Source organism: Mastigoproctus giganteus, chromosome 12 (genome assembly GCF_048544385.1).
Source record: "Mastigoproctus giganteus isolate SK-2022 chromosome 12, ASM4854438v1, whole genome shotgun sequence".
NCBI lineage: Eukaryota > Metazoa > Arthropoda > Arachnida > Uropygi > Thelyphonidae > Mastigoproctus > Mastigoproctus giganteus.
Genome location: NC_143586.1, coordinates 17524621 through 17537571, shown reverse-complemented (window position 1 = coordinate 17537571; position 12951 = coordinate 17524621). Strand labels below are relative to the sequence as shown.

Here is a 12951-nt window from a genome sequence, read left to right as displayed (position 1 = left end):
CCACACATTTTCGAACCAGAATGCTATATAGAAATGCTGTTATTGTAATAAGGTTTTTAGAAACATCAGCGACTAAACTGCGTGTGTTCTGTAGTCGATTTTCTGTCTGTTTGCTGGACGAAATCCCGAGTAGATGTAGAGGTCAATTGCGAAATCCCGAAATCAGATGTAGAGGTCAATTGCTGATGATGAACAACTATGTGGTTGTATATGTGTGCTTCTACTTACATTTAGCAATGTGAAATGATGGGTGTCTAATAACGTTTAGATTAATCGTCCTCGACTGTCTATTTTTGAATATTCCATAAAGGATGGTGTCCATTAAAGTTCCCTAATAAGAAAATTGGGAGTGGCAGCTGTCTCAGAAAAGAAGCCCTTTGTGGAAAAAGAAGTATTCAGCGAAAGATAAATTGAAACGAAAGTTAGAGTAGTTTCACGAAAGCACGACTGCAATTATTTCCAGTGAGGGCATCGTTACCGTCCTTCTTACACCGGATGGAAAAGGCTCGGGTTCGAATCCTGTCAATGACGCGAGGAACTTTTATGGGTTTTTTCACTCCGTAGGTCTCAAGCGTGATAGCAATAAAAACGAGGTTCCACCAGGAAACTCGGGTTTTTCGTCCAGCAAAACAGGCAAATCGACCTTTTTTTTTATGGGAACCATCCTCCTCACAGGTAGAAAAGGCCCAGATTCGAATCACGGCAATGACATGAGGAACTTTTCACGGATTTTTTTCACTGAGTTAGTCGGTCTTAGGCTAGGACAGTAAGGTTTCCCCTCCTTCCAGGGGAGGAAAAAAGGTAAACTGCAGCCATTATCAACCCACTGCAGGATGGAAGCATCCTCAACAATTCACGTTGAGGGAAATGGACCATAATCTGCCCCTCTGGTCCAGTGCGTGTTGACAGATCGACTGTATTTAGCAGTCAGGAGCTTGAACCCCGGTCTACTCAAAGAGCGAGTGCTACTGCAACTCCCGCTCCTGACCACTCGGATACGGGGGGGCTTTACGCCAAGATAAATTATGTTCAGCTGCTTTCCAGAATTCAAAGCTTCCTGTATATGAAACAACGTTTGAAGGAGATTGGTGGTAGTAGATCTCCCAGGGATAACGCTGTGAAGGTGGCAAGGTCTGTGATGAAAACAGTGCTCAATACGTTGCACTAGGATTGTATTTTCAAAAACCTTAAGGAGCAAAGAGCCCACTGAGATCTGGAAAAAATTCTTCGCAGTTTAAGGCCTCGAATTATTTAGAACGGATTTGACGCAGTAATAACGCGGGTTTTATTTCTGCCCAGTAAAACAGGCAAACCGACGAGAAAACACACACAATTTACAGAAATAATGCCCACAGCTAAATGAAGTAATTCTGGGGTAGCTGTAATATCACAGTTTTTAGATGAACAATTTGAAATTATTAGTTGGCAATACTTCCATGAGCAGCTCGTGAATCATCTCTGCCTTTTCTATATAACGTATTTTTTAACAAGCTTTTTATCACAGGGGTTTACTTGGAGAGTAACGCAGGTTTCTTGTAGATAGATGAGACGTGTATTTGTTGATTAAATAGTAAACATCATTGGTATTTATTCCTATTATTGCTTCGGATGACTACAGTTTAATTGAATTAAGCCTGATGCTAATTTAATGGATAGAAAGTTGAATCTGGTTGCTTTTTGCTGGTATTCTGCTTACAATTCTCAGTTTTAGCCATTCCTTTGGAAATCAAAGTCGAATTAATGTTAATTTCTATATGTATCTCAAGGAACGGTTCTTCTGCTCAAATTGGTTATTTTGATCCAAGTATTATCCTTTGGAGCCAATAGCTATTGTCGAATCGGTTGTTTTTTGATTTTGACAAATAGCAACTCTCTTGTGGAACTGATAAGACAATGTTATTAGCTTGCTCTGCGACTGCTTGATTCACGGGTTGTTTTCGTATTGAGAGAACTAATCAGAGATTCAGATGTCGAGTGAGACGGAAAGTGTTTGTGTTGCAAAAATCTGCTTCTTCTGAAGGAATATGGCATAAGATGATTTGAAAGTGAGGGATGTGACATAATTTTTAGCTTCGTGATAAGCTAGTTTGTTTTCTTTCTAAGCCAGAAAAAGGCTCATAAAAATTCATCATGTCATCGACGGGACTCGAACTCAGGTCTTTTCCACCCGGTATAGGACAGACGGCGATTCTACCAACTGAAAAATGCCTGATTTCCATTGCAATTTGGGATTTCATTATCTCTGGTGGGCATTCTGCTTGATTCTGCTCATTGGATCCACATTTGGAGCAAATTGCAACTGCATCAAATGCTTTTTTTGGGAGTGATGGTATTTTTAACTTTTGTACCATTCTAGAGGATTAGCAATATAAGGACGTTCTCGTCAATTTAAATTGTCAGCTGTTACTGAACTTGATCCGTAGGAAGCTTTCAAAGACCACGACTTTCCTTTATATGGAAAGTTTTCGGCCTTGTCACGTAATAAGCCAGTTAAGCAATAGCACGCCTATCTGGCCTAACGATAAAAATGGGTTGCTAAATGATAAAGATAACACTTTGTGTAGATATTGTATGCATCTTCTCAATGATAATACTTTTAACTTGCTGATCATTTAAGTCTTGAAAAAGCTCTTCTTTTGGGACATTCATGAGGTCTCAATCGACAATGACACCTTCGGGAATATTTAAAGTCGCATTTAATCTTAATGCAGTAGTCTTGTTTTCTGATAATTGCACCTGTACTCCCGCTCTTTCAACACAAGAGTGGTTGCAATTATCAGATAACAAATCTACTGCAAGGTGAATCGAAGCAATATCTAAAGGAATACAAAACAGTATTTTTTTTATTATTATTGAAATAATTCGTATAAACGGAAGATGCTTTCCTCCAAGGCGCCATTTGTCCATAATTAATGTATTTATTTATTCATTTATTATGATTTTTTTTGTCATTTGTGCCCAGTACCATAACGATAAGGGCCCAGAGGATTCTGGACCCTCTTCTTCAACGCAGACATTCCCAACTGGTGTACCGTATAAAATTCAGGAAATGCCCAAAAATTTTAACATATCTGTCTCTACAAGTCTTGTTGACGTATGGCACCAACCATCATGGACCAGTATAGATATAACTCAATATTTCTGGTTTCGTAATGAACATATGCTATGCAACATATGAAAGATCTCTGTGTACGCTGTGTGGTGCTGCCATCTATGGACGATATATGGAGGTACTCCGGCTTGATGGCCCCATATTTTCTGAGATATTGAACAGCTTTCCGTATTGAACAGCTGTGTCGTGCCGTTCAGTCACATCCTTGTAATATTACAATTTAAAATTTTCATGATTTTAAAATTAAAATTTTTTAAATATTTCTGGCCCTCGTGCACAGTTGGTTGGATCGCCATCAACCCTAACGCAGGTCATCTGATATGTTCGGGGAACTCCACAGCCATGCAGGACCTCATTCCTCTCGTCCTTACAAAAAAGAAGCTTCCTCTTGGAATCGAACTAGTTCTCGAAAATAATCAGACCTTTGCCTCAAGTTATTGAGGCAAAGTTAGATATAACTCATTATCAGCACTCTGCTTTGCCTCAATAACTTGAGACAAAGCAGAGTGCAGATAATGACCCTTCACTTCAATTGTACTGAATGTTCCTGGGCTTTTGATATGGCAGTGTGGTTAAAATTTGTGGTCTCATTAGTATTTTTGTTTTTAACTGACTCAGTGCTCAATGCGTCTAGACGTTGGGACCGTCTAGACGAATTCCTCAACAATCCAGATTACGTGGTCATCCTTGCAGACCATCTGCATCCCTTCATAGTCACCGTGCACCCATAGGGCAATGGACTTGTCCAGCAGAAGAATGCACCTCCCCCACAGAGCCGTGGTGACTAGAACGTGGTTCGAAAAGCATTCCTCAGATTTTACCACCATGGAATGGTCTCCCCGTTCACCGGACATGAACCCTGTGGAGCATCTTTGGGATGCTGTGGAAAGGTCCGTTCAAGCTTTAGATCCTCCACCGGAATGCGATGAAATTTGGGACAGTGGTGCAGCAAGCATGGAAATACCAATGAAACGCTTTCGTGAACTGGTGGACTCAATGCCTCGCTGTGTGACACGGCGAGGCATTTATACCTACCTAGTAACGGATAGGCCTACCTTTCTCCCTTATCCAGGCAAAAGGTAGGCCTGTCCGTTACTAGGTAGGTGTCCCATGATTTCTGTCCACTCGATGTATAAGGCAATAGTTAGGCCACTTCTTGAGCGCTGCATACAGGTCTGAAGTCCTCATTTTTAGGAACGATGTAGAGCTGCTGGAACAAGTACAGAGAAGAAGAGCTACGAGATTGGTGAGGTAACAAAGGGGCGCTCTTACCAAGAAAGGCTTCAGTTCTGCAAATTACAGCATCTGGAGACAAGGCACCTGAGAGGTGATCTGACTGAGGTGTTTAAAGCTTTAAATGGATTTTGCAAACTAAATGCTGATAGGATTCTTTCTCTTGCTCAGGCTACACATACGAGGGGGCACAAATTCAAATTGAGGAAGGACGGTTGCAGAATAGGTGTGCGGAAGTTGGCCTTTAGCCAGCGGGTGGTTGATTGGTGGAACAAACTTCCATCTGTTGTTGTGGAAGTTGATAACTTAAATTCAAGGAGGACAAAATATTGGAGAGAATGATATTATAGATGAAATGGGAAGTGTGGTTACTTTTATATTTTTGGCTGACGCTGTATAAGCTTGCTTTTTTTGATCATTTGCCACTGCTAATGCTAAACAATATGCAATATTATTGTATTGTAAATAATTTGTAATTTTGGTGTAATGTCAACCCCAGTAGCACATTTTTTTTTTTTTTTAAGTTGTGTTGCTGCCATCTGTGGATGACCAATGAAAGTAATGGCGGCTATCGTGGTCTTTTTTTTCTGAGATATGATTAATGATGTAATGTCATATTGCTTTCTCTCTCATTTTTTCCCTTGAAATAGTGGAATACATTTCATGCAGTCTGAGCGGTAGCACAGTGGTATTGTCAGCATCCTCCCCACACCGGATTGAAAAGGACCGGGTTCGAATCCCGTCGATGATGCGAGGAACTTTAATGGGCTTTATCACTCCGTGGCTGAGTTAGTCGGTCCCTTTCCCCCAAAAAGTGGCGTTTTTTCGTCCAGCAAAACAGGCAAATCGACCATAAAATAAAAGAAATTTACGGACATAATGCATATGATAATTTAATTTTTTTAAATACATTTCTTGGATTTAATTTAATGGCTACAGACTAGCAGAACAAAAATCCACCACTCACTTCTGTTAGTGACATACACTGGTGTGCAAAATTTAAGGACCAGTCACGTTTTCACCTGTAGCTTCTCATAGGAATGGCCTGGATATGGGAAAAGCATACCAAAGTAACCTCGTGAGGTTTCCTTCATCACGAGGTACATTTCTGTACCTTGTGAGGTACAGAAATGATGAAGAAAACAACACCGACACAACAACGGAAACAAAACGGTACAGAGGGACTTTATTCAAAAATGGCAACATAGCACTGGCTGCCATGATACAGATGCATCACTGCCAAAGATGGAACAAAGGGAAGAGGTGGTCCCCAGTAGGATATATGGTAACCCCTAATGTCGATGCAGGTTTTGCATCGCCTGTCAGAACAATCGCCTGTTAGAACAATGTCGTTGATAAGTTCTTGCGGTAACATCGTCCATTCCTCTGTCAGCGCCATCTTCAGTGGTGAAGATTTTCTGGTGGGTGTGAACGTGCCGCTGGGCGTCTCCCCAGAGCGTCCCATATGTGTTCGATGGGATTTAGATCAATGGAACGGGCAGGCCAATCCATACGAACAATGTCCTCACTCTCCAAAAACATATCAACAGCTGCAGTGCGATGGGGTGTGGTATTATCACACTCCATCGCCCTCCATAAACACGAACTCGGGGCCAATGGCACCTCGGAACAGACGCACATGGGGAACGATTACCTCAGTACAGTAGCGTGCACCGGTTACAGTACTGCCTTACACTACCTGGAGTTGTGTACGTCCATCTAAGATAACGCCTCCCCAGACGAGAACACCTCGACCGCCATATCGATCCCTTCCAGTGATGTTTACGGGGTGATACCGTGTGCCAACCTCTCGCCAGATTAGTTGACGTCCAGAATCGGTGCTGAGACTGAATCTACTCTCATTAGTAAAATCTTAAGTAAAGATTTTGTGGTTGTAATCTTTAGAAATAGTGGTGGTCCTTAAGTTTTGCACACCAGTGTACATCCCAACCCATACTACAATTAAACAATACTTGTACATTCTTAATTTAAAAACAGAAAAAAAAAATAGAAAAAATAATTAATTATAAACATTAATTACTTAAAAAGCACTGCGCAAACATTAAAGTATCCGCGTATTCTGTTAGACCGACTGTGCTGCCCTCGTGGGCAGCACAGTCGGTCTGATCGCCGTCCTCCCCACATCGGGTGGAAAAGACCTGAGCTTGACTCCTGCCAATGATTCGAGGAATTTTTATAGGCCTTTTTCACAAAATGGCTGAGTTAGTTGGACTCAGGCGAAGGTAGCATGGTTTTCCTCCAGAAACTCAGGTTTTTCGTACAGCGAACAGAAAACTGATCTCAGAACACACTCAATTTAGAGACAATACACACAGAGTAACATGACCTTAGTCACCGATGCTCCTAAAACCCAACAACAACCTTACAACCATAAATAAATATTCTTATATAAAAACAATTACAAATGGGATATTACCGTTACATAGTTGTTATCAAATGGACATATTAATAAAGATTATTTTTGACTTATTTTAATTGATTATATCAGAAATCGTATTTTTGCTGCCGATTAGTCTTCATTTCTTAGATCTTCTACTGAATCGTTATGGTTCAGTAAAAGGTCCAAGAAATATTCATATCCCTCCATCCAAGACAAGATATGAAAAAAAGCCCATTTAGTGAATGAGTACAGAAAACACAAATTGTTCCGCGCACATTCGTATTTGAATAAAAGAATATGCTGATGGGATTCTTCCTCTTGCTCAGATTACACACCTAAGGGGGCTTAAATTCAAATTGAGGAAAAACAGTGGTAGAATAGATGTGAGGAAGTTTGTCTTTAGCCAGAGTTTGGTGACCCTTGAATAGTGACCATGGATCAAAATATCTTCGCTTACCTCAATTTGGAAAATTCTTTATGTAAACTTACAGATCCTCCCCTCTTTGGTGAAGTGGAACAGAGTTCAACAATGAGTAATATGAAACATATATTTTTAAAATTCTTAGTTTTAACTTACCCTAATTCTTAATCTGTAGTTATCAATAAAGGTGACATCGAAACTTAAAATTTTCACATCTTTTAGAAATCCTGATGGAGTAACACGCTGGAGGAACGCTTTCAGTCCTTGAGATGTTTGGTTCATTGATGTTATTTCATATCCCTGATAATTTGATGGATAATAACAAGAAGGAATGCCTGGAGATGTGTTCAGTTCGCTATTTCCAGTAGAATTTGGTGCTTGCCAACAACAGCCACGATCGATACATTGCTGTTCAGAGGTTGGTGTATCAGGATAACAGTCCAGTTTCATAAGATCGGCCACGTTTATGCATATTTTGTCCTTACTCTGACCGGGCGTACGGGTCGATAGCAAAACAACAGAAAGTATCAATGTTACTGTTAATACACCTATCAAGAAGGCAAGGACGATGTTCTTTTTATTTTTTCGAAAACTATTATTAAGTCCTGCAAGAGAAGTTCGACTGTCACTGTTTTCGGCGAAAGGTCCATCATCCATCTCTTTCGGAAATATCAATTTAACTTAATTGCTCCAATAGAAATAAACGTGAGGAACATTGAATAAGCAGATATAAAATACTTGGTAGTGAATGATTTCTTGGTTATATCAGTCCATGTGATAAACGCCCTCACAATGCACGCTTATCACATGGCTTAGATAAACAACCAGTGATTACCTATGCATCTTAAATCTTGCCGATGACAGCGCTTTCCAGTTCTTAGAGGAAAGTATTGGTAGAACAAGTATGGAATCTTTATAGAATTATTTTCTGCAAGCAGTATTCCTGGAATGTTGATGCTTGTAAGAACTTTCTGATCAATTGCAGTCTTTATAATTTTTAAAGGAAGACAAAATATACATTTTTGTCTTTAGGAAATAGGTGAAGGAAAACCCCACTGATCAGTTCAACAGGACGCACTTTTTCTCCAGGAAAAAAATGCCTAAACCTGCCCTACTTCTTATGGTACGAAGGTACCACATGCTAGCTCTTTTAGTGGATGCCCGCTTCAGATCGCACCTAACGGATGCAACAGAAAGAACTGATACTGAATTAATTATTGAGTTAGCTATGATTCCAACAGGCCTTAGCCAAATGCAGCCATTGAGCATCTCAATTAAGAAACTTTTTAAAGCATCAATACTTTGGGAGTACCGTTGGATGGACCAAAATACAATTTTACACCAAAGGACAAATTTAGCAACCTACAATTTCACAGGTTTGGAATGAGTAAAATATTCGCATGGATTAATGAAACATCACAGACTTGGCAAAATGATAGAGTTGTCAAGACTCTCTTGAAATGCGGAATCAGCAATGACTAGTTTTTAGAATTCTATAACAAGCAAAAATTTGTTCTACCTTGCCATTTTGTTCAGTAAACACTTTTGAATTCGTGTTTCATAATTTCACGATCTTCAGATCAGCTGGTTGATGGGGAAAGACAATGCCGGAAACATCATTTATCGCAGTGTACACTGAATCGATAAAAATCATGAGATACCTATCTAGTAACGGGTAGGCCCACATATCGCCCGGATAAATGCAGTCACACAGCGAGGCATTGAGTTCACTAGTTCAGGAAAGCGTTCCACGGGTATTTCCATCAATGCTTTCTGCACCGCTGTGCATAATTTCGTAGCATACCTGAGTGGGGGATCCAAAGCTCGAACGAACCTTTCTACGGCATCTCAAAAATGCTCCACAGAGTTCATGTAAGATGAACGGGGAGGCCATTACATGATGGTAAAATCTGCGGAATGCTCTTCGAACCATTTTCTAGTAACCACGGATCTGTGGGGAGGTGCATTGTCCTGCTGGAAGAGTCCATTGCCCTATGGGTGCATACTGACCATAAAAGGATGCAGATGGTCTGCAAGGGTAGACACGTAACCTGGACCATTCAGAGATGCATGTAGACGTACCAGAGGTCCCAACGTGTACCATTTGAACACGCCCCAGACCATTACCGACCATCCAACCGCCTGAACAGTTCCTTGTTGACATGACGGGTGCATAGCTTCGTGCGGTTTCCGCCAGATACTCAATCTCCCGTTCACTCGAAATAACTGGAAACGTGACTCATCGGACCAGGAGACCGGTCTCGAATCATTCAAGGTCCAGTGCCGATGATCTTTCGCCCAGTTGAGGTGCAGAGTCCTGTGTCTTGATGTTAGCAATGGGACTCTGGTAGGTCGGCAGCTTCCATAACCTATTGTGGCTAATGATCGCCTGATGGTCTTGGTGGAGACGTTTCTGGCACCTCCCTTGTTGAAGTCGGTCTGCGGTGATTTATGCCACTGTCGCTCTCCGGTTGGCTGAAAAAATGTGAGACAGACGTCGACGGCCACGTTCATCCAACACCTTTCTTCGCCCACAGCACTGTCCACGATGAGATGTCATTCCGGAAATGGTGTATTCCCTATACACTCTTGATATTGTCTAACGGGGACAGTGCAATTTCTGTATCGCCTCCGCGATAGAGTGACACATGCGTAGGGCACCCACTACCATCCCTCTTTCAAAGTCGGTTTACTCACAACGTTTATCCATACTGATATCGAATTACTACGTGAATTCAGTGATGCAGTGTACTTATATACCTGCCAAGTGGTGGGTTCGTCCACTAGCGAGAGAGCTGGCAGCATCGCGTTGCCCAGGAACTAGGTATCCCATAAATTCTGTCCTTTCAGTGTAAGACTCTCAATGAGGATTGGTACACTGACATCTTGGACAATTAATTGGTGCCACACTCCTAGAGTTATCTAGCTTAATAACGGATGTAGGTAGCTGGAGTGCTCTAATATTTTCAAAGGCCTTAAAAATAAGGTTGTGTGAATCCAGAAATAAATGTGATTAGATTATACTGGGTCTCCCACTATTGCTTTTCAGTAAATCCGACCTTGGCACATATCGATATCCATTTCGAAGGGAAACTGATAGAAATAGATAAAATAAACAACTACTTCAAGATTGCACATCTGTAAAAACAAACAGTTTATAAACGTTTAAATGCGTCAGCCCTACAGAGATCAAAGATTTCGATAGCAGAAGAAAACGCGGGTCCTTTTATTTATCTATTTTCGAAATTGGAAGAATTGTGTCTCTAGTTAAAGTCATAATGCATGCTATTCAGTTAATAAAATCGTTAAGTCATAGTTGCTGTAATAAGGCTTCCATGACAAGATGAAATTAAAAATAAAATTATTCCGTGGAGTGCACACATCTGAATTGTAGTCGTCTATTTATTTTAATTGTTCTATTAAACATTTTGTGGGGGGGGGGGGTTAACCTTCCATCGCTACTAAAATTTATTCGCAATATTTCGATTATGTTTTTACAATGATAATTATGATTTTAACTAGTTTTGTTTTTAAACAGAAAATTCTGAATTTTTTAAAATTTATTTTAATTTAATTATTATTATTGTTCTTATATTATTTCTCCCTAATTGGGAGGTTTCACCCCGTGAGAGGTATCGAAGAAGAACTCTTTATTGTATACAGAAGGCACATTGCTGTATACAACTCCCTTCACAGCAAAAAGCCAAGGATTTACTTTAAAAAAATTACACAACATAACAAAGATGGAAAAAAAAACAGCATTATGACTCCAAAAGGTTTTAACACTGCAGTGATGGAGAGGTCCTCGGGAGCAGGTTCTAATGATCTCTGACGTGGTCCTGAGAAGGAAGTCGATCGAGTACGTTCTGCCTATATTTCGTATCGACTGCGAACTTGTCGCCATCCAAGAAGTGTATGTCTTGCAGCATTTGCACGGGTAAGAAGCGACCAGATAACTTTTAACCGGTTTGGAATGGCCTGAAGGATTGGATTGACCCTAAGGCTTGTGATCGGGATCCTCCATCTGCAGTTAGCCCAGAAATCTGGTACTGAAATAATGCAAACCATCATTTTGATAGCAAAGACGAGTCTTCTCTCGTGAATGACGGCAAGAAGAAGTCTGACGCTGAGCTGCCACCATCTGGGTGGTCCTTGGTGTAGGGGGAAGCGAAATTTCCATATGGCCCAATTCAATAGCCAGAATTCCCCCGCGAAAATCCGTCTAAGATGCGTCGTAGCAGTTGAAGTCTAGACTTCGACGCCATAGAGTATGATCAAATATACCCATGTCTTAATGTATCCGCACCCAGCAGCCTGGTCATAGATGTGCTTAAGTTGTTGTTTAATCACCCACCGGAGTCGACAGAACTTTATTTACAGGTGGTCTATGTGCGGTAGAAAGGAGAGCTTTTGATCAAAAATAACGCCCAGATCTGTATGTTGTTGGACGGCAGAAATCGCGGATCCTCTTAAAATGAGGTGCACTGTTGTTGGGTCGGTTTGAGCGAGAAAGTCAACTATTTCGACTTCTCAGGATTGATGTGAAGACCGAAGCTGGAGAGGAAGGCCTCAAGGTTTGGGATTTCCTGAAGGAATAAGGCATTGATGTATTCAGCAGTGTCTCCAGGGCTGATGGGAGTAAACAGTTTTATATCATCAATATACGTAATGGTGATTTCCGAACAGTGCTCAAATGCCTCAGGAATCTTGGTAGTGACTAGATTTGTAGTGGTGGATCTGCAGTAGCTGTTGCAGCATAATTTGGGTGGTCATTATGTCTGGTGTTAGTGTTGGTCAAAGAACTCTGATTGGGATGGTTACTTGTTGCATATGCCACATCTCTTTGATCTCCTGTCTTAGGTTTGTGTACTTTCTGATTTTTTTCCCTATGGGTTTTCTGCAGGTTGCCAGTGTTGGGTACCGCTATGTCAATCAGATAGGTAGCCTTTTCCTTCTTGTCCACAAGGGTCTGTTGTGTGGAATTCTCCTGTCCGTTATTATGGCACAGTCTCAGTACAGCTTGTGAGTTGAGGTCTGTAGTACTGCCTGGGGTTCGTACTTGTAGTATGGTACACTTTCTTTGGTCAACTGGTATTTCCTCACTAGTTTCTGATGTGTTATCCTGGCTACCTGGTCATGTCTATGAGCGTACTCAGTCTGGGTGATCACCTTGCATCCCACGGTGATATGTTGGATCGTTTCTGAGGCCAGTTGGCATCGTCGACATGTGTCATCGGATACTCCGGGCTCCTTGGCAATGTATTTTCTATATTTCCTGGTATTGATTACCTGGTCTTGGATGACGAGCATGAATCCTTCAGCCTCGGGAAAAAGCGTCCCGCTTGTGAGCCATGCATTGGAAGCAATTTTATCTGTGTGGTTTTGATGGAGATCAATAGTGTCTGCCATGGAGTGTCTTCTCTGCCCATCTTTCTAGCTTTGTGCCTCCTGGTTGGGAGGGTTGGTTTATTATTATTATTATTTATTTTTATTTTATTATTAATTTTTTGCTGGTACCTCAGTTTGGGCAGCTGTGGGTACAGGATTTGCAGGCACCCACTAGTATAGCACTACCTCCAGTGGGTACGGTTTTTGTCCATCCTAGAACAGACAAAGATTGTAGGGCACACCTCCTGGTGATTAGAGATACACTTACTCAACTAAAATAGTAGTTGAGTGCATGTGACATATGGGTTACCATGGTCTTGCAAGACCTTGACGTCTTCAAGGTGCAAATCGCCCCAGGCATTATCTAGCTTAATATAAAGCCTGCTGTTTTAGAAC

General features: G+C 41.1%; 1 protein-coding gene across 1 annotated transcript in view; it reads right to left on the bottom strand.

The window, feature by feature from the left end:
• The window catches only part of LOC150076738 (lysosomal alpha-glucosidase-like), a 69372-nt gene extending 61548 nt beyond the window's left edge, over positions 1-7824 (bottom strand). Inside the window, exon 1 of the mRNA XM_090386632.1 lies at positions 7324-7824. Within this exon, the coding sequence (XP_090242758.1) occupies positions 7324-7824 (501 nt within the window). The remainder of the gene's footprint in view (positions 1-7323) is intronic.
• Between the last annotated feature and the right edge of the window lie 5127 nt (positions 7825-12951).